This window comes from Letharia columbiana (assembly GCF_014066305.1).
Source record: "Letharia columbiana isolate WasteWater2 chromosome Unknown Sc0000047_s0, whole genome shotgun sequence".
Taxonomy (NCBI): domain Eukaryota; kingdom Fungi; phylum Ascomycota; class Lecanoromycetes; order Lecanorales; family Parmeliaceae; genus Letharia; species Letharia columbiana.
The window spans coordinates 57,186-79,808 of record NW_023501091.1 but is presented as its reverse complement, the minus strand read 5'-3'; the positions used below and the strand labels follow the sequence as shown (position 1 = coordinate 79,808).

General features: G+C 51.1%; 9 protein-coding genes across 9 annotated transcripts; 4 read left to right on the top strand and 5 right to left on the bottom strand.

Annotated features, from left to right (window-relative positions):
• Positions 1 to 2,717: 2,717 nt before the first annotated feature.
• On the bottom strand, positions 2,718 to 3,718 carry HO173_010230 (uncharacterized protein; the record flags this gene model as incomplete). The annotated part of the gene is made up of 5 exons (XM_037312116.1): positions 2,718 to 2,737; positions 2,794 to 2,886; positions 2,942 to 3,382; positions 3,455 to 3,566; positions 3,626 to 3,718. 5 exons carry the CDS (start codon positions 3,716 to 3,718, stop codon positions 2,718 to 2,720), a joined length of 759 nt encoding a protein of 252 aa, XP_037160910.1.
• A 329-nt stretch (positions 3,719 to 4,047) lies between these two features.
• HO173_010229 (uncharacterized protein) lies at positions 4,048 to 5,653 on the bottom strand (the record flags this gene model as incomplete). Its single annotated transcript, XM_037312115.1, has 11 exons — positions 4,048 to 4,075; positions 4,151 to 4,230; positions 4,285 to 4,311; positions 4,363 to 4,497; positions 4,548 to 4,639; positions 4,698 to 4,908; positions 4,960 to 4,993; positions 5,048 to 5,119; positions 5,173 to 5,260; positions 5,326 to 5,368; positions 5,423 to 5,653. The coding sequence occupies 11 exons, from the start codon at positions 5,651 to 5,653 to the stop codon at positions 4,048 to 4,050; spliced, it is 1,041 nt and encodes a 346-aa protein (XP_037160909.1).
• A 63-nt stretch (positions 5,654 to 5,716) lies between these two features.
• On the top strand, positions 5,717 to 7,611 carry HO173_010228 (uncharacterized protein; the record flags this gene model as incomplete). The annotated part of the gene is made up of 3 exons (XM_037312114.1): positions 5,717 to 5,723; positions 5,791 to 6,948; positions 6,998 to 7,611. The coding sequence occupies 3 exons, from the start codon at positions 5,717 to 5,719 to the stop codon at positions 7,609 to 7,611; spliced, it is 1,779 nt and encodes a 592-aa protein (XP_037160908.1).
• A 62-nt stretch (positions 7,612 to 7,673) lies between these two features.
• HO173_010227 (uncharacterized protein) lies at positions 7,674 to 8,260 on the bottom strand (the record flags this gene model as incomplete). The annotated part of the gene is made up of 4 exons (XM_037312113.1): positions 7,674 to 7,716; positions 7,781 to 8,038; positions 8,144 to 8,176; positions 8,241 to 8,260. 4 exons carry the CDS (start codon positions 8,258 to 8,260, stop codon positions 7,674 to 7,676), a joined length of 354 nt encoding a protein of 117 aa, XP_037160907.1.
• Positions 8,261 to 8,731: 471 nt separating this feature from the next.
• Positions 8,732 to 12,399, top strand: HO173_010226 (uncharacterized protein; the record flags this gene model as incomplete). Its single annotated transcript, XM_037312112.1, has 3 exons — positions 8,732 to 8,849; positions 8,909 to 11,137; positions 11,189 to 12,399. The coding sequence occupies 3 exons, from the start codon at positions 8,732 to 8,734 to the stop codon at positions 12,397 to 12,399; spliced, it is 3,558 nt and encodes a 1,185-aa protein (XP_037160906.1).
• A 445-nt stretch (positions 12,400 to 12,844) lies between these two features.
• On the bottom strand, positions 12,845 to 13,405 carry HO173_010225 (uncharacterized protein; the record flags this gene model as incomplete). Its single annotated transcript, XM_037312111.1, has 3 exons — positions 12,845 to 12,918; positions 13,003 to 13,105; positions 13,256 to 13,405. 3 exons carry the CDS (start codon positions 13,403 to 13,405, stop codon positions 12,845 to 12,847), a joined length of 327 nt encoding a protein of 108 aa, XP_037160905.1.
• A 913-nt stretch (positions 13,406 to 14,318) lies between these two features.
• Positions 14,319 to 16,234, top strand: HO173_010224 (uncharacterized protein; the record flags this gene model as incomplete). Its single annotated transcript, XM_037312110.1, has 3 exons — positions 14,319 to 14,673; positions 14,733 to 15,453; positions 15,508 to 16,234. 3 exons carry the CDS (start codon positions 14,319 to 14,321, stop codon positions 16,232 to 16,234), a joined length of 1,803 nt encoding a protein of 600 aa, XP_037160904.1.
• Positions 16,235 to 19,569: 3,335 nt separating this feature from the next.
• HO173_010223 (uncharacterized protein) lies at positions 19,570 to 20,769 on the top strand (the record flags this gene model as incomplete). The annotated part of the gene is made up of 1 exon (XM_037312109.1): positions 19,570 to 20,769. One exon carries the CDS (start codon positions 19,570 to 19,572, stop codon positions 20,767 to 20,769), a length of 1,200 nt encoding a protein of 399 aa, XP_037160903.1.
• A 129-nt stretch (positions 20,770 to 20,898) lies between these two features.
• HO173_010222 (uncharacterized protein) lies at positions 20,899 to 22,032 on the bottom strand (the record flags this gene model as incomplete). The annotated part of the gene is made up of 1 exon (XM_037312108.1): positions 20,899 to 22,032. One exon carries the CDS (start codon positions 22,030 to 22,032, stop codon positions 20,899 to 20,901), a length of 1,134 nt encoding a protein of 377 aa, XP_037160902.1.
• Between the last annotated feature and the right edge of the window lie 591 nt (positions 22,033 to 22,623).

Genomic DNA, 22,623 nt, shown 5'->3' with positions numbered 1-22,623 from the left:
GACATCATCTCTCCTAATGGATAGGGTTGATGGAATTTTATTAGGGACCGCCGCACCATTACGGGTACGTATCTTTGGCGTACAGGGGATCATCGACCGTTTTTATCCCGAAACAAAATCTCCTTACTCTTCAATCGTAGAAGCGTGATTTACTCGCCTTATAAAAATTGTAGCTCGCAGCTATAACTTATACGTATTTTCAAGATATGTTTTCTAACGAGTAATTACCCTTTTACTTCGATGGATGTCATCTCTTCTTCTAAGCCCTATTCGAGAAATTATCTCCCTCCTAACAGCCCTTCACTTCGATGGATATTATCTCCCCTGGCGGACGGGGTTGACAGAGCCACTGCCACTACCGTCTTCGAATGATGCTTCGCCAGAGCTCTGAACTGCCTTGGGTGGTGCGTGCGTGCGTGTGGGTGGGTCGAAACGGGGAGTAAGCGTCTGTAGGCGGAGGGTGGGTTGTGGTTTGTGTCCTTCTTGGGAGGTGGGAAGGAGGGCTGGGAGAGAGAAGGGGGGGGGGTGTTGGGTGTTGGGTGGTTGATGGATGGGAAGGAAAGGAAGGGAAGGGGAGGGATGGGACACATTAGACGGGATTGGATGGAGTGGAGGTTGGGGGGAGGGGGAGGGATGGAAGAGGGATGGAACACATTAAAATTCTAGATTCGGGTTCCTGGTAGTTCCATCCGTTCGTGCCACTGCGCGATCAAATCGGGAAGGGCAAAAGAAACCTGTTCGTCACGCGGGGATGTGCTGGGATTTCTGTTCATTGGAGTTTCTTGTAGGAGCTGAGCCATTTTTGTTGATTGGCTGGAGTCGAGCGGCGGTTGATTGATTGATTGTTTGGTTTTTGAAAGGGGGGGGGGTTTTCAAAAAATATTCCCCTAGAATATAGGACAAGATAGGGTCATTTGCTTCGCCCTTCGGGGCTGTGGTATAAAATCCCTTCATTGGGGTTTTCGTAGGGTATGACCACAATGAAGTGATCCGCGGTTTTCACAGACCGACGGTCTGAGGTTGTTGGCCCCAGCCTGAGCTTTTTGCCCCTTGGTCACGGGTTCGATCCAGGTCCAGGATCTTTTTTTTCTTTCAGATAGTAGTTAGTGCTTGCTAATATTTGCTCAACTTTGGCGAGTTCACTTTCAACGCGTTTGAGACCCCAGCAGAGACTGTCATGCTCTCTCTAAGAAGCCCCACAACTGAAGTGGGGGACCTTAGGTAGGCGGCTCGACCACAAATCAACATTGGGGGCAGGACACGGTCATTTGTGCGAAAGATGTGCGATTTGGCTCAAGGGAGCTTATGTGCAAGCATCATGTTTTCTCGTCTATCGTGCCTGACTAGCCGTACGCCTCAAGCATCGATCCAGCATCATTTTCCTTGGTATGCCTCCACTACTCTTTCATCCAACCCCCCCCACGCATCCACCGTACAACCCTCATTGCTCCATTGACCTATCGGTGCTGCAGGTCCAACGCGTTAGCTATATCTCCTATTGGTCCCCGCTCCGTCCAGGCTCGCGGTGTGGGTCATGAACTCTCTTACTTTTGTGAACCCGATATCCGAAGACTTTTCCCTGAAGCACTGACGGCAGATGTTCAAGCCGTACTTGCGAATAAGACCGGCGGGGTGGGTGCAGATACGGCTAACACGGCCATATTATCAGCATCTGCTTCTCGCGTAGGGACTCTGTGTCAAGACATTTGAAGGCGCGATCTGTCTGCGCTCGAGATGGCACCGACGAGCTGAGTACAGGTAGGGGGAGAACGAGGGAGGCAGTGGAAGAGACCGTACCAAGAGCGAGCCCCTTTCCCATATCCGCGAGGTCTTGAGTACCAGACTGATTCGTGAGACATGATTGCGGTGCGCGCTTGGCAGTAGCGGAGGATTAAGGTGTTGTCTGTAGGCCTACACGGAGTCAGCAAGGTTTGCCCACGGTCTCGAATGTCAGCGATAGGAGGAGAGAACGGTCTCACTGTGTTGGCGGCGCCGAATAAGTTCTTGAAGTCGGTGATGCGAAGATCTGAGGTTGCTGTCGGGAAATGTGTGGGACGCCAAGACCTTCGACGGAAGCGAGGGACTAATGTGATTTAGCGCGACGGGGTTTTATCTACCGCGCTGAAATTCTCTTCGACTTCGCTTCATCGTGCCCTGTCACAGATATATGTACGTTGCCCCTAATATATCTGTCAACAATCCTAGACGGTAGCACTCTCCTCCGGAACCTTGCTATCGACGTCTATCATGCCCTTTCATTTCTAATGCATGGCTCTTCGGTGCGCGACGGACGCCCAAGACTGTTAAGATCATGGAGGAAGTGGCTCAAATTTCAAACCAAAAAGCGGTGCCTGTCTTTAGGTGGGAGGGCTTCCGGACCCTGATACCCATATGATCCTCATCCCCTCCGTGTGTCTCATTCCATCGCATTGGCTTATGGGCCCAAATTCTATGGGGATCATGATTGTTTTCATATGTCTCATGTCGTACCATCTCTCTCAACGCTTCTAAGATAGCTAGAACCTGCCATCACCACCTTACAGGATGCGCAGGCGTGGACAGTGAAGCAAAATTGAAACCCATCTTGCTTGCAAGACTCCTCCGGCCCCCGCTCGGCCCTTCAATGGATTCGACGCCTTGCTTTTTGCTTGGTAGAGGGGAGTTGGAGGAAACATGTTGTTACAATCGTACGAGATCCGCGAGTGAGAGGGGACAGTTTAAGTGGATGAGTGGGTGCCTGGGAAATGTCAGCTAAGCGGTGGTCTAGAGCGGGAGATGTTAAGAGGTGTATACCTTTGAGGAGAGAAGTCTCGTCGCTGGTGGCGCCAGCGGGTCGCTGTTTGCTGTCTTCGCTGGCGGAAGAGTCCTTCCATACGCGATCCGCATCTGCATTATGGTTGTCAGCGTACACAATCACCCAAGTCTCGCATATCCCCCGTACCCTCATGAACCTCTGGCTCTTCAATATACGCCCTCTTGTCCCTCTTTTGCTTGCTCGAGACCTTGAACCTGCTATCCCTCTCTCCAATCAACTCACTCAACCCCTCCTGCTGTCCCTCACCCGTGAAACTCATCATCAACTCCGGCCCTCCCAACGGCAACTTGTCCCCTCTATCCACCTGCCAGAAATGATACGTCTTCCCATACAACCCCACCACATCCTCCATCTCCTTGGTCTCTGCCTCCTCCCATATTCCCGTTGGCAATCCTTCCGGGCCCGGCATGATCAGCATACCGCTTTTGACCTCGAAGACGTGAGAGTGCCAGAGCTTGCGCTCGGACTGTGACAGGGTCTTATAGAGGGTGGCTGAGATCATGTATTCGACGCCAATAAGACGGGCGTTGGGCGCAGGGGTATCGTAGATGAGGCATTGGCGGACGTCTGTGGGCCGATATGTCAGCAATGTGCGAAGCTGGGAGACATGAAGAATGAGAAGTAAAGATCGATGCTTACCTTCATTCAGATGCGAGCAGTAGTGGTTTGCCTCAACGCAACGTTGAGGGTCAGAGGCGTAGACATGGAAGGCATTAAGATGGGCGCATATAGCTTTGATGGGGCCGAAACTCTGACGAGGCGCGAATTGTTAGTGGGTAAGATCTCTCTAGAGTGACAGAATGTCGAGACCTGTCCGGCTGCCGCCCCTGTCTCTAGCACTTGGCTCTTCGTCGTGATTGGATTCCCTTGGGCGTCGTTCGTGACGTTCTCCGTTGCACTCATGACGAAGATGATGACGCGATTTTCTGGATTGCTAAGATATTGCTGGCGAACCTTTGTGAGCAAACAAGAGCGACTTTGAAAATCACAATCGAGTGAGTTTTGGCTTGTTGATTGTCCTAGTCCAGGTGTTGTGCATCTGTGGAAAGTATATGAAAATTGGGAATGAACTGATCAAGCAAAAGAGCGAGACATCCAAGGACTGCAGAGCTGCCCAAAACGAACTGACGTCATGAGGGGTTAATATACACATTGCAAGTCTCAGAAGAATATTCCGAGGATCTCTATGAGGTTTTGAGTGTGATAGTACACAAACCCGCTAATGTTGAATATTACAAGTTCGCTTTTTCTGGCGCAGGCCTATCCATCGATACCAAATCAGTCATATACCCAAATTCGGAGAAACGCAGACCAATTGAGTTTTACTGTATTCACATGCTGTTCTTCATCTCCCTAAGCGCCTCCATGACATCGACAGCATCTGTTTTGCCTGTTGCTTTCTGAACGGTTGGATCCTGTGGCAGATTAGCACAGATTCATTGCCTTCATGCCCAAAGGCAACCGCTCACATTTAATTTCATGAAAACATTATATTCCTTTTCCTGATCAGCCTTCGGTATGTAGTAAGCAAGGACCCTGAATCCTACCTTCTCATCCCCAATCGTAAACTTTCCCTGCGTCTGCTCGTTGTTCTCTGCAAAGGTCTGCAGTTTCTTCACGGGCTCTGTTTGCAGCACGCTAGCCAAGAACTTGACGTTCTGCTTTGTGTATTCGTGGCCAGGCTACTCGATCAGCATCCCAGCCTTTGGTTCCATAACTCGCGAATACTCACATAGACCTTAGTATCATTCGGCAGCGCCGACAGCGTCTTGTTCAGCGCCGTATGCATCTCAGCTGGGGTACCCTCGAAGAATCTTCCGCACCCTAGACACCATTCATCAATATCGCGTTCAGTCCCATCTCAAGCCTGGAATTTACCAACCTCCGATAAACAATGTATCTCCAGTGAAAACCACCTTCTCTGAATCGTCTTCCATGAACCAGCAAATGCTGTCTTGTGTATGGCATGGCGTATGTAAAGCCTTGACTGTGATTCCGGAACCGATCTTGAAGGTCTCGTCGTGTTTGGGTGTCCGAGTGACTGCTTCACAGTCTTTGCCGCCGATGACGGGGAGGTCTTTGAAATGAGCGAGCTAACCGGAGTCGTAAGTAATGGATTGTAGCTATTCAGATGAAACGCCGACCATCTTCTTGTTTCCTCCAGCATGGTCCCAGTGGCTGTGGCATGTGTATAAGTATCTTCGTTGGCTTACTGGGTTGAGCCGGGCTCACTGATGAGTATTCACTATCGCAGTCAGGTTGATCTTCCCAGCATCAACCTGTTCCTTGACTACAGGAGCTACCCTGCAAGAATTTGTCAGACAATGGCCCCATGGCTTCCCTAGGACCGAACACACTCCGGCGGATTCGCTGGATCAATGATAACGGCATCATTCGTCTTGTCGTCTCTCACAAGATAGGCGTAATTGTTGCTAGATCCAGTCCCTAGAAGACCAATGTACTTTAGTCAAGTTCAATTCAGGAGGTAATGCTCCAGCCGTTCATCTTACACATGGGTATCGATTGGATATGCATCGCGCGTGTGACGGCAAGCTTCGAGCAAAGTCAGCATGGGTCCATCAGCAGGGATGCACGGAAATAATGTACACTAGCTGCTAGAGTTTTCAACGGCTTAGCAAAAGAAGGTCGAGTCAACGCGATGACATACATTGATAGATAGATGCAAGAGTACCTGAGACTCGATGTCATTACGTCGATGTAACCAATGGGGAAGCTTTGCCGAGAGCTGCTTGAGCCCCACGAGCCCCACATCTTCCCCGCATTCGAGAGACAAATGGCCCGCCATGGCTTGAAGGAAGAGACATTTTGCTGCCTCATGCCTCCCGTTTTCTCTCCATACTCTCCTTCTCATAGCGGCTATCCATACTGGCTCTCATAAACATGTCTGGTATGTCGGGAACGGGGCTGTAGCACATCTCTTTCCCAATTGCCCTGGTGCTGACATCTCGCCCCAGCAGCAAAGCACTACCTCACCGATCCCACCCATGCCGTACTTTCCTCCCTCCGTTCCCTCACCCTGACAAATCCATCTCTGCTGCTCGACACTCCCAACAAAATTGTGTACCGTAACCCCTCTTCTCTCTCCCAACCTCACAACGTTTCCGTCGTTTGCGGCGGTGGTTCTGGCCATGAACCCGGATTCGCTGGCTTCGTAGGCGACGGTCTCCTCACTGCTTGCGTCGCCGGCACCATTTTTGCTTCTCCAGGCGCTGAACAAGTGAGAACGTGCTTGCAGCATAGGCTGCCGCCGGAGAGCAAAGGTGTGCTTGTGATCGCGACGAATTATACAGGTGATGTGCTGAACTTCGGCATGGGGGTTGAAAAGGCGCGGGCGTTGGGGAGGAAGGTAGAAATGGTAGTCGTAGGGGATGATGTGGGCGTCGGGCGCGCAAAAGGGGGTAAGGTTGGCCGAAGAGGTTTGTCAGGAACGGCGTTGGTGGTGAAGATCTGCGGCGCGTTAGCTGAGCGGGGTGTTGGGCTGGAGGATTGTGCGAGGGTGGGAAGGCTGGTGGTCCATAACCTGGTCAGTCTGGGAGCTAGTTTGAGCAGGGTGCATGTGCCCGGACATGGCATCGAAGAAGCAAGGGAAGAAGAAGAGAGATTGGGACCAGGCCTGGTAGAGATTGGGATGGGAATACACAATGAACCTGGATGCGAGAAAGTCAAAACAGATTTGCCAGGCTTGGTGAAGATCATGCTCAGCCAAATGCTCGATCAAAGCGACAAAAACCGGGCATATGTGAGAATGATTAAGACCGATGAGACAGTATTGCTGATCAACAACTTTGGTGGAGTGAGCAACTTGGAACTTGGCGCCATCACAGCCGAAGTCACGACACAGCTGGAGAATAAATATGAATTGAAGCCCCGGAGAATAATATCGGGAACGCTTTTTGGAAGCCTGGATGGACCTGGCTTCATTGTTTCCGTTCTCAGATTGGCGGACACAGGCCTTGGCACAGGTAAGTCGTTACTCGACCTTATAGACGCACCCGTAAATGCGATAGGGTGGCCGAGGTGCGTGACAGGGGATACGTGGGAGAAGACCTATAAGCCGGCACCAGAGAAGACCGAAGAAGAGGAAGATGAGACAGAGCCAAGCAATCTGAAGCGTGAGTCACATCCTTTCGTGCAAGGATTTCGCAGACTGACGACGCACAGTCGATCCAACGAGTTTACGGAAGGCCTTGGAGCCTGCTCTCAATAAGCTCATAGCAGCCGAGGCCGAAGTTACCAGATACGATAGCGTCGTTGGAGACGGCGATTGCGGTCTCGGCCTCAAACGTGGAGCGGAGGCAGTCCTCAGGGTGCTGCCTAGCTTGTCATCCCACGATGCCATGATGACTTTCGCGAAGATTGTGCCGACTGTGGAACAGAACATGGATGGCACTTCTGGCGCTCTGTACGCCATCTTCCTCAATTCATTGGCTTCCAACGTGAGAAGTCAGGATTCGTCGTCGCCCACTCCAGTCACAACAGAAATCTGGGCGAAAGCTCTTGCAATGTCAATCGAAGGCCTCGGCAAATATACCCCAGCGCAACCGGGAGATCGGACTTTGATGGATGCCTTGGCTCCATTTGTGGATGTGCTCAAGAAGACAGGAAACGTTCAGAAAGCTGCCGAGGCTGCAAAGGAGGGCGCCGACAAGACGAAAGGAATGAAAGCAAGTTTGGGGAGATCTGTTTATGTTGGTGGTACAGGATTCGAAGAAGTACCAGATCCAGGAGCCCATGGACTGAGCATATTCCTGTCCGGCATTGCGGGAGCCCTGTAAGAGTGCTGTCGGAATATCGTCGGAGACTGTATCATACTGTGCTTTTGAACGCTTTGAGCAGATCAACTTAATAACACCAGAATTACCGAATCTCCCCTCAGGAACCTAGAAACCAGCGTTACTCTCCTTCTCATGACCACCAATCATTGGAGACCGGGGAAGTGCTCACATCTTGCTTATGAACCTGTCCTTGTTGACTGGCCTGCCCTTCTTTCCCCCTGATATCCTAGGCGTCTCTGTCCACATCTCCTTCACATTTTCCAACACCATATTGCAATGCCTATCAAATGCCTTCACCCTCGCCAACAGTTTCCGGTTGTTGCGGCAAGATATCAGGACTTGGGTGTGCGAGCGGACGGCGGTCTGTAGGATAGAGAGTGGGCCGGAGGTGAACTCGTGCTCTTCAAGGACGGAGATTTCGTACTCGCTGCGCGATTGTCAGTATGACTTCATTATTGGCCAGGCAGCAGCGGCGGTAGCGGAAAGAAGAGGAGCCGCTGAGTAGAATTGGATGGGTGCAAAGTAGACGTACGTGAGCTCCATACGAGGCTTGTTCAACAAGTCTCTGTAGCGTTGTTAGCCTTGACTACTTGAGCTGACGTCATAAAGCACGTGGATGAGTCACATACTGGATCTTTGCGTCCGCCATCGTCTATAAAGGGAGGACTCGCTGCACTGTGGTTTCGTCGTGTGAAGGTAATCGACTCAGAGATGTTCCTGAGATTTAAAGCTAGAGTTTCATTGGTTCGAGCTTAGCTCAGCCCTGCTGACTCATCGGATTATGTCCCCCACGTCTTGAAGCTTTGGCGCGTGTACGAAGATACACGCTCTTCAAGTCCTTGAATTGCAGCCTCAACGAGGTCAAGTCGGCCCAATTCGCTCCAATCTCCCTTGCAGGCTGGCATAAGTACCGATTGCCCCCCAAATCCTCCTCACTTATCTACAAATCTACCTCCACTCCGTCTTCAACGATACCAAAGCGCGTCATCAACACTTTGATTGGCAAATATTCAAGATTCTCGGACACCTCGGGGTTCACGATTACTGCCATTCGTCTTGTATGGATGACGTTCAATGCTAGCATCTGCTGTGTGGGGATTGAATGTCCACCGGCTCCACAATGCCAGATCATGGGCCTCTCAGGGGAGCCGCGTCTTCTCCAGCACCACCCCGGCCTCAATCTCAGCCTTCAGGACCGTCTCAAAGCTCCGACGATGTCACCGTACGCTCAATGAGACGTAAGTATATCAGAACAGTCCATGATCGATTGTAAGCATGCTGAAAGTTTTGATTTCAGTCAAGGTGCTTTACTCTTTCGACAACGAGAACAAGACGAATTGCTTGGCACGATGGCCGCAGCCTCTCGATATTCGAACAGCATATCTCGATGAAAACACACAGATTGGGGTCATCGAGTTGAAGACATGCATCCAAGCTATTGTGGCTGCTAGCCCAGAATTAGTTGCGGCGCTTGGCCAGGATTACACCGTCTATGCGTACGATTACTCAGAATACGAGACACCTCTTGTCGGCCAAGGGATGCTTTCATGGGTTCTTGCATCTTCGTCCTCGACGCCTTCCGCTCCCGCTCACCAATCTCGCACTATTGTCACTGGACGTGTCTGCAAAAATCTTCTTGGACTGTTCTCCAGCAATTCACAAGAGACCCTTGAAGTAAAGTTACGCTTAGTTCCTGTGCCAACATCGCTGCAGAGCGAATACATCGAAAGCATGAAGAAGTATAGGGACATAAGTCAGATGATGCCTGAAGGTTTCGACCCTCAAGCTTGGACGTTATTTGTACAAGCAAACCCTGCTATCTGGCAGCTTGCAAACAAGAGCCGAAGTCAGTCTCCAGCGGTGGGGCAGGGACAGATTAGTGGATTTGGCATTGAACATGTGCAGCGGCTGCTAAGTGGCGAAGGCTACCGGCAAAGAAACATCGAATCGCAAAGCACCCAACAGGCAAAACCGGAGCCACAACGTTTAGCACCTCAGAACAACAACTATGCAATCTCCGATGCAGCACGGCAAATCCCTCGGATGCCGAGCCCGGCTTCAAGTATAGCGTCCGCAGCGACGAAGAAGAGGAGAGGGAGGCCTCCAGGTCCCAATCCCAGAAAGAGCCGTGTGAAAACCGCTACTAGGCAGGCTTCTGTGGATACTAGCTACGCAAGCAATGACGAGCGATTTGAGGATGGACCAAATAAGAAAAGAGCAAAAATCATGCAAGCAGAATGGTCCGGCAACACTGATTTTGGAAGGCAGCCAGAGTCTCTAAGGGTTGCGGCAAGTACTGCAGCATCGATACGGATCCATCAGCCGACTGCAGTGCGTCCAAACAACAGCCTAGCCAATTCGCTGGAGGGTCCGCCAAGAGTGCCCACCCCAATAGCTGATGCTTCAAATCGCATGCAGAGACCTCAGCTGCCCGTGCCCATAAGCAATCTTCGCCGTGAGTCTTTTGCTATTGCCAGAAAAGATTATGCTTCCCCGTATGATCCCGTGGGTGCGAATGTGAAGTTAGCGGAATCTGCGATGACATCTCCTGAAGCAAGTCAAGCCGAGAGTTCACCGGTGGATATTGCGTCGTCTCCGCCCGTTTATCGTGGGACTTCGACGTGCCCTTCGAGTCCGAATCAGACAACTCAAGCTCGACACTTTGAAGATTCGGGGTTTATGAGTGGTAACATAGATGAACTTTTCGAAGATGACGAGACGCGGCCCGTTGATGATGAAGACCTTGACGTCGCAGCTCAATACAGTAAACGTCCTAATCTATCAGTGCTTCCTGCCCAGGAAGAGCCAGCCGCTCAGCTTCCAGAACCCAACACTTCTCAGCAAATTCGCGACATTCAACAGCCGACTGCTCCTCATGAGCAGAATCAGCAGCTTCACGGGCTTCAGCGGCCGGATATCCTCTCTCGGCAGACTCATCAGCCTTACGAGCTTCCGCAGCCTCAACAGCAAGAGGGCAACGCTTTTACGGTATCTAGGAAGCCTGCTAGGGGCGCAGCAGGTCTTAGTCGGACGGCGTCCTCGGGAAACCTGGCTCTGCCACCAATACACGCGAGTGACCCAATTCGGCCCACTTTGAACCGCTCACAAACCTGGTCCGGCCGTCAAGCACCACATCCTGCTTCTGATATGACACCTATTCCTCCTGTAATGGAGACAACCGAGAGACCCGTGCCAAGACTTAGAAAAGGCAGTGAGATCGGGACTGGTTCTGGCGTTAGAAGAAAACAAGCCATTCAGAGCAAGTTGGCTTTGTCTGTCGCTGCAGGGGAGATGCCACCTTTCTGTGAAAACTGTGGTGCTATCGAAACTCCAACATGGAGGAAAGCGTGGGTCAAGATACACAGCGGTACGCCAGAACATGTCGTCATCTCCGAAGAAGAGGGAGGCATCATTGCATGGCAAACTCTGCAGACAGATTGCAACGGGATCATCTGCCTCTACAGGATCGTCAAGAAGTCAGTGCTAAAGACTGATGAAGGCTTTACCGAAATCCTGCTATGCAACCGTAAGTTTTGCTTGCTGAAGAAGTTCTGAAAAAACGCTAATCAATCGGCAGCTTGTGGGCTTTGGCTGCATACTCGTAAATGTATGCGACCAAAGGAGGTTTGGGACAAGACACAAAATGGTCCTGACGAAAAGCGAAAACGAGGGGCAAATGGGAAGAGGCACAGGGCTAACTCAACATCTGACCAGGCAGCGGACGCCGCACCTAATGGTTCAGCTCTGCATTCTTATGATTCCTCGTCAGCAAACAACGGCGGACAAACCGAGTGTGGAGAGGCAGAATCTCAGCTGCCGCCTTTCCAACATCGAAGAGCATCTAGCCAGCACACAATATCGCCCCAGGCCAAGCGCAGAATTGCAGAAGAAGCTTCCGCGGTGGCGGCACTCGAAAGGGCTATCAGATCCTCTCCACACAAGTTTCGGGGCACTGAACATGTCCCTATCGACGTAGAAGATCTCACGCCGCAGCCCACCAGACGAGTGCTGTTCCCTTCGCCAACCCTGTCTGAAGATGCCAAATCGAAACGTAATTCAATTGTCGAGGTCAGCGGTAAAGGACGCCATCAAACTCCTGGCAAGTTGTTTGAAGATCCTGATAATGACCAAGCCGACAAGGAGAATTGCCCTCCTGCTGAGGATGATGGCCTAGATCACCTCTTCACAGAAGATCCCCACCTTACCCGTGCCACAACTCCGACACCTACCAGCTCAAGCCGAGCACACACCTTCAAGACTCCAAAGAGGTCACCCAACCGGCTTCCACCAACGACGGGCGACTTCTTCTCTTCCGCCGCCAAAGCACTCCTCCGCGCTCCTAACACGCCCAAGCGCACTCCGACCAAGGATATTCAACCACTCGGAGAGCTGACTCCTTTTACTGCCCACCTCAACCAACTGCTGTCCGACGCGAATAACGGCAATGGCAGTCCCGGGTCCAATGGTTTCGATTTCCCCTCTTTACCTTCCTTGCATAATACACCTGGCCGTCGTACCATGGATTTCGACTTCTCGCAATTCGATTCTCAGGATCTTCTCAGCACCGATGTTCCAATGCCCAGCAGTCCGCCAGCCTGGTTCGGCGTATATGAGGATCCGATCGAGCATGGTGCTGGATCGCTGTGGGGAGACTACGCGCTGCCTAATTCGGCTTCTACTCCATCAGACGATGAGGAGGAAGTCAATGGCGCTAAGCGACCAAAGACTCCAGGTCTGGTTGTTGATGAGAATGGGAGAGCAAGAATTGACTTTCAAGCTATGACATGAGGGTTCGTCTTGGACATAATGAGACGCGGTTCATGATGCTAATGACGTTTTTGTACATATTGTTCTAAGACGCCTGCGAGGGCAGTTGATGGCGAAAGATCGTTTCTGGGGAATGAGCGGAATGGCTAGAAGTATCAGTAGGATATCCATACTTTTGCATTCAGTGATTGCTGGGGTAGCTCGGGTTTCCACCAATACATCTCTAGCAAAAACTTTCATACATGAGCTTTGTACCTGTGATATTCACAGGCAGTCATGATAAATTTTACAGCTTCAGATCCCAGCAAACACCGCTTGCGAAATCACTGTTGAAGAGTGCCAATAATGTTCTTTCGCATACTCGCGCGTTATCGTCATTATAAAGCCCTTCTCCGACTACTCATCCATTGTTTCATAGCCGCCTGCCCGCGACCATGCCCAATGCTCTTTTCCCACAACTGGCAGCTCAGTCATTGCTATCATAGAATATCTCCTTGTACCTATGTGTGGCATCCACGACTGCTTCGACGGCATTGAAATCTGGATTGCACACACCTGATCAGCCATCGATCATCCCTCTTGAACGACCCTGACCATTGTGCAGGAAAGCGGGTATGCCCGTACCAATGTTGCTGCCAAAATCCGTAGCCTGGAACACCTTGACGCTCAAATCCTGCTGCACTTTACCCACGACCTCTACAGCGTTGTTGAGTTGGAGGTGTGCATCCTATGGAATCTGTCAGCCGCTTTCACCGTTTGCCTACACCCTCTAGCGCCTCGTCCTTCTCGGTGTTCCACCTCTTCCCGCCTCCCCATTTTCCACATGCCCCGCTTCTCCCGCCTTCTCCCCTGGTCTGACCGGGCTAAGACAGCTTACCCTGTTCAATTGTACATTTATGGTACCATTCGCATCGATAGTAGCCGTTTCTCCACGCAATGACACCACTTTGCCAAGGATGCGGACGGTTTGATTGGTGAAGGAGTCGAGGTATTTGGCGTTGACGCGGGGGGTGGCTTCGGAAGCCATGGTAGAGGGTCTGCGAGGGAGAAGGATAGGAAGAGCTGAGAACGTGTAAGTGTAGGATGCTGGTACTTTTGAGGGGTTGCAGGGGTACCTGGTAGAAGCTGTGTAGTGATTGAGGTAGTTTTGTGATGGAACAAGAACAAAAAATGGGGTGATTAGGAAACGTGTTCTGGTGCGGCACGTGATCACGTGCTGCACTTCATCATTGGGATGTTTCATCAAACGCTGAGGCGCATACTCTATCAACTATCTGTCCGAAGGTATTTGGATGTTCCCTTGGTTAACATTATCTAGGATTGTGTTGCTGCTACTATTGCTTTGCAGTAAAAATACGTGTGGCTGCGTTTGAGCGTCTCTTACCCTTGCAGAAAAGATGGTGTTTCCTTTTTCCTCTCCGCATTGCCTCGATACCTGCAACATGAAGTCATTTCCTCCTGCCTTTCGTTAGAGCAATGGCGCAGGCAGCAATTCCTCGTCCACCGCGGGGAAAGGACTTCCGGTAGACGGCTACCACCTTCCTTATTCGGCACCGCAGGGGTGCCTCCAGGATTGCGAGATTCAAGATCCCATGCGGCGATCCATCTGCTTCCTGGGAAAACAGCTCTCGCATGCGTCTTTCTCAGCCATTGTCCCTATCGCGTCTCAGGACAATATGCAGTCGCCCGTTCAGCAGGGGACCTCAACATAGCCTAGGTCTCATCTAGGCAGGTACTAAATCTGTTCTCGTTGCTCCTTCCCTGGAGAAAAAAGACGCACAATGATGGAGCCAAGACGCGAGTCAGCGTCATGCTGTCACCGAGCTCCACATCAGGGCACACCAGAAGGTTGGGCCAGGGCTTTATATATTTCCTGCACCCATTAACTCCCATCCTCTTTGACGTCTATACAGCTTTGACAAGTATTATTCCTACCCAAAATGTTTTTTCAAAGGCCTAAGTTCACTGCGCTCGCAGTGGGCTTGCTTTTTTCTATTTCCACTACAGTGAATGCTGTACCAAGCCTGGAACCCAGACAAATCCCTGCCAATGCCACTGACGTGACTACTATCAAATCGCCCACAGGCGTAACCATTCGCTACAAAGAGCCTGGCAAGGCTGGCGTCTGTGAAACGACTCCTGGTGTCGGATCATACGCTGGCTATGTCGACCTCTCTCCAACTTCACACACATTCTTTTGGTTCTTCGAAGCGCGAAACAATCCAGAAACGGCGCCCCTTACGCTGTGGTTGAATGGTGGTCCCGGTAGTGACTCTTTAATTGGCCTCTTCCAAGGTATACACATTACGAAGCTGTGGGTGTTTTGAACATATCATGCTGAACAGAGTACGTAGAACTCGGACCGTGCAACGTCACCCAGAATCTAACCACCGTCGTGAACGAAAACTCGTGGAGCGAAGTATCGAACATGCTGTTCATTTCCCAGCCACTCGGAGTGGGCTTCTCCTACTCTGAAGAAGAGGCCGGTAGCTTTAATCCGTACACCGGCGAGCAAGAGAACTCGAGCTACGGAGTGACAGGAGAATGGCCGGTGATCAACGCTACAGAGCTCAGCACGACAGATCTCGCTGCTGTCGCTACATGGCATGTTCTTCAAGGCTTTCTCAGTGCTCTCCCTCAATTGGACGGCAAGGTCGCCAGTAAGACGTTCAACCTGTGGACCGAGTCGTACGGTGGTCATTATGGCCCTGCATTCTACAACTACTTCTACGACCAGAACGAGCTGATTGCTAATGGCACGACGACCGGCACGCCCCTTATCTTCGATACTCTAGGCATTGGCAACGGCATCATTTCTGAGTCAATTCAAGCCCCTTGGTATCCTGAATTCGCTGTGAACAATACCTACGGGATCAAAGCTGTCAATGACACTGTTTACGAGTACATGAAGTTCGCCTGCTACATGATCGGTGGTTGTCTTGATCAATGTGTAGAATGCGAACAAGTAAACAGGTCAACAGACGTGGGAATGCAAACATGCTTTCAAGCCACCGACCAGTGCAGGACCAACGTCGAATCCCCCTACTACATGTACAGCGGCCGCGGAGTCTACGAGTAAGAGACTGTCTTCATACTTGATGCCTGGATGGTCAGCTAATTATTTTACAGCATCCGTCACCCCTACAGTGATCCCACACCCCCTACTTACTTTGTCGACTATCTCAACCTCGCTTCCACCCAAGCCGCCCTGGGCGTCAACTTAAATTACACAGACTCCAACACCGATGTTTATTACGCCTTCCAAAAAACGGGCGACTTCGTTTACCCAAATTTCCTCACAGACCTCGAAATGATTCTGGACAACTCCGTTCGTGTAGCTATGTACCACGGCGATGCTGACTACATCTGCAACTGGTTCGGCGGGCAGGCCGTCTCCCTCCAAATTGATTACACGCACTCGGCAGAATTCCGCGCTGCAGGCTACGCGCCCTTTGTCGTTGACGGGACTGAGTATGGCGAAGTGCGGCAATATGGGAATTACAGCTTCATGCGTATATATGAAGCAGGTCATGAAGTCCCGTTCTACCAGCCGATCGCTTCACTGGCTATGTTCAGCCGTGTGCTCGGGAACTTGGACATTGCGACTGGCGAGACGGTGGTGACGGGGAGTTACGAGACGAATGGAACGGTCAATGCGACACATACTGAGCCATATGTCGCGATTCCGACCGTTACGGGGAATGGAAGCTCGCTGTTAAGCTATACAGCAGCGATTACGGCGCCCATTACGAGTGTGCCACCAGAGGGGGATCAGGTGGTGGAGACGGCGAGTGCGACGGCGACGGATGGAGTGTATGGAAGGTATGTGAGAAGGGAGTTGGATTTGAAGGGGTGAGGGCTTCGAGAGGATGGGTAGTACTGAACTATGGAGGGTGTGCTTGCGCTCCTATTATTATGTAGAAAGATAGAAGGCATCAATAGGAATCCTTTTGATTGACTTTCCATAGTGGTCTCTGCACTGCGATATCCTTCAAGACCACGAAATCAGACTACGACCAGCGGGTGTGAAACTCATCCAGCAGGTGTGCTACCAGAGACAGTCGCAGCGAATGGAAGTTCCAGCGGTCTGTATTCCAGTTGTGGAGAGCTGTCGACCGTGAACCCGACGTTTCAAAGATCCTTGGGATTTGGTGAGACGATACTTCATGCAAGCCTAGTAGAGTCTCTACGTCACAACGCTGAAGGACCAGTGTGCTACTTCTTTAATAATACGTGGAACTGACACTAAACAACATCTTCAGGCCGTACTTCGATCATGGATAGCCCAGTCGTTGTGAAACATGAGGTAGCAACGAAGCATACCAACTAACGCCGGAGCCAGAACGACCGCACCGCTTCTGAGGTGGACTTGTGGTCCATCTTTCGAAAGTTGAGTCTTGCTATCCGGTCGTGTTTCTTCGCTGTCGACGGATGCCTACGGAATACCTAAGATGATACAAAGCAATCTATAACAGACGAGCGGGCTGGGTTCCCGCATCAGCTGGCCGAGATCTTGGAAACCGCGTTTTGATGACTTGCTGGGGAAGTCCGGAGGTTCAGGGTGAGTTCATGAGAGGTTGGCAGGATGCAAGCAATCCTAGCCGAACGAGCGGTCTGCAGGAATTTGTACTTCGAATCGTGATCGAATGTCCTCGGACTAACAGATAACACCGGCTGATACGAAGGATGGCATCAAGTCCTTCGCTGACAGTGTAGCTGCGGCTCGGCTACCCAATAAGCCTGGAGAATTTTTAGAAGATCTTGCACAGGCAGCCTGAGAGAAATGCGATGGAAAGTTTTTGTGGATTCGACTTTTGTATGATCACCTAGCGGCCGGAAAAAGTACGAAGCAGCTACAGCGAGTAATATTGGGAACGCCAGCTGGACTGGAACAAACGTATAAAAGAGGTTTGAAAGGCATCACCGAGCTTCCAGACGATGAAATAGACCGCGTACTCTCCCTTCTACAATGAGTGCTCTTTCGATGCAGACCACTTAGGTACGAGAGCTTACAGAGGCCTCTTGGTCGATATCGACGACATGTCGGGCTCAGTCCCTAAAGATGACTTGCCAGATGCTTGGAATGAGTTCTATGCCAATGAGACCATACGCAAGCCATGCAGATAGCTGATTGAAATCCGCGGTCAAGTTGTCGACTGTTCCATAGCGGAGATGACTGTCTAGTTCGTCCATTCCTCTGCGAAGGAATTCCTGTTGAAGACTGAAAACGTTATCCTATTGTGTAAAAAAGAGCCTATGGGCAAGACTCCTACCCACACGAATGAGGTAATCGCTCAAATGTGTCTGACCTACTTATGCTACGAGGATCCATACCGGGACGACCGTTCACCCAAAAAAAAGATATTCAAGTCATCGACGAATCACGCTTTTCTGAGGTATCCAGCTGATTCGTGGCACCAGCACTGTTTCCTTGCTAGAAACCTCTCGGGAGCTAGCCACTATTGTGAACCATTCTTGGATCCTACCGCCAGTCGATGGATGCTCTGGTTCGACTGCAGATAATAAATTTTGAGAGAGCAGTGGGGAGCCTAAGAAAAGCTAAGCACTACCTTACATCAACTCCACTACATACCGCATCTGAGTGTGAACTTTTGAACGCCATCGGATACCTCTTGAGCCAGGATGTGCAATTGGACCTCGTGTTTGGCAGTGAAGGAAAAGCCCTCCATACAGCCACACTCAACGGCCAAGTTCAAGCGGTTAAGCTGCTATTGGCAAAAGCGCAAGTCTTACTTTAGGAGCGCCAGAGTGGCGGACGCTCTCCATTACCTTGCCTTTGCTCGTGAAGAACCGAAGGTCCAAACCACGATAACAACTCTGCTCAGGTGTAGGACGGACGTAGAGGGAAAGACGATGAACAGCAAGCAGCGCCGTTGCGGTACGCTATAGCATGTGGGTTTAAATATCTTGTTCTTTAGCTCTTGGAAGCAGGGGCAGAACTAGATGCGAGGGATGCTATTTCGGGGTTGCCGCCACTGCCTGTGACAAGCTTCAATGGGCATCAAGAATTTGTTGAGATTGTGCTTCGCAATGGTGCAAATGTGCTGCAGACAACATGAAGCACAAAGCACTGCATTACGCGTTGCTGTTTGGCAACTTATCACGATCTTGCTTCAATCAGATGCAGAAAGTTGATGCTTCTAACAATGGAAGAACGATTGCACTTCTTTACGCGGCGAAATGCGACCACACAGATGCAATGAAGACTTTGCTTCAAGGAGGGTCGGACACTAATGCTACGGACAAGGGAGCAAAGAGTGCACTTGTTTACGCGGTAGAACGGGGCCACACAGGCGCTATGATGGGCAGACGTCAATGCCATTAACAAGGGAGGAATAACCGCACTTTCTTGGGCGGCGGAGAAGGGCCATGGGAGTGCGACATTGACATTGCGGACCTGGAGGCGGAAGACAAAGGTGGTAGTACGCCTTTGATGGAGGCTACATGCCACGGAGAGGTTGCTGTAGTAAAGTGTCCTTGACAAAGGGGCTGGCGTTCGAGCCTCAATGGCGTGAAGGTTTCCTGGAGACCATAAAACCGCAAAAAAACAGCTTCCGACTTGTAAGGGCAGTTTCTGAGTTCCAGCTTCGATGACTGTGCTCGGGGAGAGTCTGAAAAGCTCTCTGGCCGGCTGAGTCCTGTACAGTAAACCCCGGCGTCACTCATGCCATGGTCACAGACCAGCGCGGTGGTGTCTGGCTGTGTACATGCGAGGCTGAGAGGCTGACTACAATGCGAAAGTATCAATGCGGATAGTAATGCCTGTAGAAGCTTTCGTCAACGGCTATTGACGGTGGCTGATATTGCCATTTTCTTGCCCGAGTCATGAAGCTGCGATGAACGCGACCGCGTCCCTTGCCATAGGGAAGGACGGTAAGGTTTTGTTAGCACGCTGAGTGCACAGCTGGTATACCTACGGCGTTTCATACCTACCTGGTAGGCTTTCGACGGGTACGGATCCTGATGGTTCTGGCTCGTCTATCCGTATTCCGTAACGTTGGTTATGATACGCGTCTCGTTTTTGGCGCTAAACGTTTATTACCGTGCCACAGGGCTGAGCGGCTTTCTTTTCTCTCGTAAACTCTGGGTCGAACTCCTGCCTCAGATTGCTTTCTGCGGACGACAACCTTGCTCCTTGTGGGACCGTAGCACTAGTTATCCAGGGTTACCATGCCTTCGGACGACCTCAAGATCTATGCCACATCCGATACTGACTTCTACGACCTCCTAGGCGTCACCTTCGAGACTTCCCAGAAAGATATCGACCGAGCATGGCGAAGAACAGCACTCAAATATCATCCTGACAAAGTCGGCAACGATCCAGTCGCCAAGGAGAAGTTTCACCTTGCGCAAATTGGATATGATCTGCTATCTGATCCGGCAAGCAAGGCTATCTACGATAATGCCCGCAGTGCTAGATTACAGAGAAAGAGGCAAAATGATTTATTTGAGGGCAGAAGGAGGCAGATGAAAGATGACTTGGAGGCGAGGGAACGTGGTGTCAAGAGACCTAGGGAGGAAGATGAAGGTGACGAAGAGAAGCTGGAGAGAGAGATACGGAGGTTGGCTGAGGATGGGAAGAGAAGGAGAAAGGAGAGGGAGGATGCGCTGAGAAGGGATATGCGGAATGAAGCCGAGAACGCTGACGCTGCAGCACCGACGCCCGGCTCGAGCAGTAGCCACATGAATAGAGCAAGCACTTCCCAGTCGACTGTGTCTGAGATCGATCGGACCGTAAAAGTACGGTGGCCGGTCGAAGGCGAAGGGGGCTCCATAACAGCGGAAGGCGTCAGAAACTTATTCTCGCAATTTGGCTCCATCGAAAGCGCGGACTTGCTCAATTCAAAGATGCTCCGGCTCGGAAAGAAGCAAAAGAAGCAGCTCGCCGTAGTCTGCATGATACAGTACAAATCAGTTGTCGGCGCGCATGCTGCAGTGGAAGACTTTCCAAAACAAAATGGTCCTGAATGGCGAACATTCGACTCCGTGTTCTGGGCCGCTAACAGGGAGCCTGACTTCATAACTGCACACCAAGACAACAGGGCCTCCGCACCGGCAACGCCCACGCCGGATGGTCGGACCAAAAGCACATATGCGTTCTCCGGCTTTGACAGCCAAGCATCCACACCCGCAGCTTCGCCTAAAGCAGGTGATGGTGGGCTTAAGAAGATGCCATCTTTCGCGTCCTTCTCATCCGCAGCGTTCAATACGCCGAAAGGCTCACCTTTTGGCAAAGGGCTGGGGGTTAATAGTCCTAGCCTTGAAGAGATGACAATGATACGGCTGAAGAACGCAGAGAAGAAACGATTGGCCGCCGAGATAGAGCGGCAGGACAGGGAAGACGATGCCGCTGAGGCAAAGCAGGCATGAACACGACAGCAAGAGCATTGCATCTGAAAATTAGCGTTGGCGCACAGGCGTTACAGAGATACCCAGCTTTTCGCAGCACCGAATCTGAAATTTGGACAGTCATTTCTTCTGCTTATATCTTCATGTGCATCAACTTCGATGCAGCTTCTGACCCTCAGCTCTACTCTGATGCCAACTGGGCACAAAAGCCTTCACCCTTACCTCTCCCCCCTCCCTTCCCTCTTCTGGTTCCCACGCCACCTTGAACTCATGCTCTGGACTCCACTGACTGCCCTCCCCCGTCAGCACCGTATCCGTCATAATCTCTAGCCGACATAATGCCAATCCAATATTACCCATACCACTTAGCCATTTGCCTGCGCTCCTCCCTTTCTTATCCACCCTACTGATATTCGCTCCCCTAGGCGGCAATCGTATCTTCATATTTGCATCATACCTCAAACCGTCCGGCGGTTTCGAGTCCCCTTCAGTAGGGTATATCTGTACGGGTAGTATCCTCTTCCTGACAACGCCCGTATGATGCGTCCGAATTGTCAACTCCTGGCCCACATAACAGCCTTTCCGAAAATCAATCCCACCCATAAAATCAATATTACTCTCTTGCGGTAACGCTGACTCTTTAAGTATCTCTCCTTGGCCCTCTGCTACCCCCATCATCATCCGCCTTATATCGTAGCTGCCGCCCTCAACTTGCGTTCCTGAGCCCTCAAGCTTACGGTCCCCAGACACTATGACCCTCTCCCCCATATCTGGCGCTCGCTGGTCTAAGCCGCCCGTTCTCGAGTCGGCTCCGGACGGTGACTGCTTTCCCCAGGTTGCCCAGATGCTCAGCTCTCCTTCGTCAATTACTCTGATCCCCACTTTCGCTCGTAGTTTATACCGCTTCAGATGTCTCGCCAACGCTTCCACCTCGTTTGCGTCGACCTCGATTAAGAAACCCGGTTCTTCCCTCTCCGCATCCGCGTCCGGATATATGAATACATCGTGCAGAACTCTCCCTGAGGCATTCAGAAAGGCGCTGTAGAAGCAGGACCTCATATATTGACTAGGGATGTTTTGTGTTGTAAGACCTTGCAAGAAGCGGGATGCATCATGGCCGCGGAGCGAGACGAGGCGGCGAGTGGGGAGCTGAGCGCATGCGGTATGTAGGGGGACGGGCGGGTTCGGCGAGGAGATGGTAGTATGGCTACGGGATAGACGTGGGAGAGCTCTGCGATAATGGTAAAGAGATTCGGAGAAGAGCGAAGATGTACGTGGAGGCATGGCGCGCTGGTTGGTGGGAGAGCGGAGAGATCGTGGACTCGGGATGTAATTTTAGTTATATATATTACTAGCGTGCTGTATTATCACGACTAGTAAATTCTGACATCTGTACTAACCGTCTTCACACGTCCCTCATGCAATTGTTGGAACCCAGTACCGCTCAACAATGACCTGTGTCATATCTTACAGCTGCTAGATCGGCTGCGCGCAATGTCTCTGCTTTCGCCCTGCCGCTTCGTCTCTCGTGTGGCTTGTCTAACGAAAGGAAAGTAACAAATTCTCAAACATGCATTTCTTTGTTCACAAAACGTTGCTCATCAGATGACGCTGGCAGGATGATCTCAAGGCGGTGGAGAAGAGCCCGTTACTGTCTAGTAGTCTCGTGCACCCGAATGTTTCCATTATGTCCGGCGCAGGCGTTCTTTCTCAACCTTTGATTGCTTAGAGAGCAAGTACTACCAGTTAAAATGCTAAACCACAACGTCTCGCTAGTCCAATCTCTCTACAAGTACAGTACCTGTATTTTGTTTCACACCGCGCTCTCAACCTAACATTCTTTCAACGGATGCATATTTCTACCTCTAAGATATC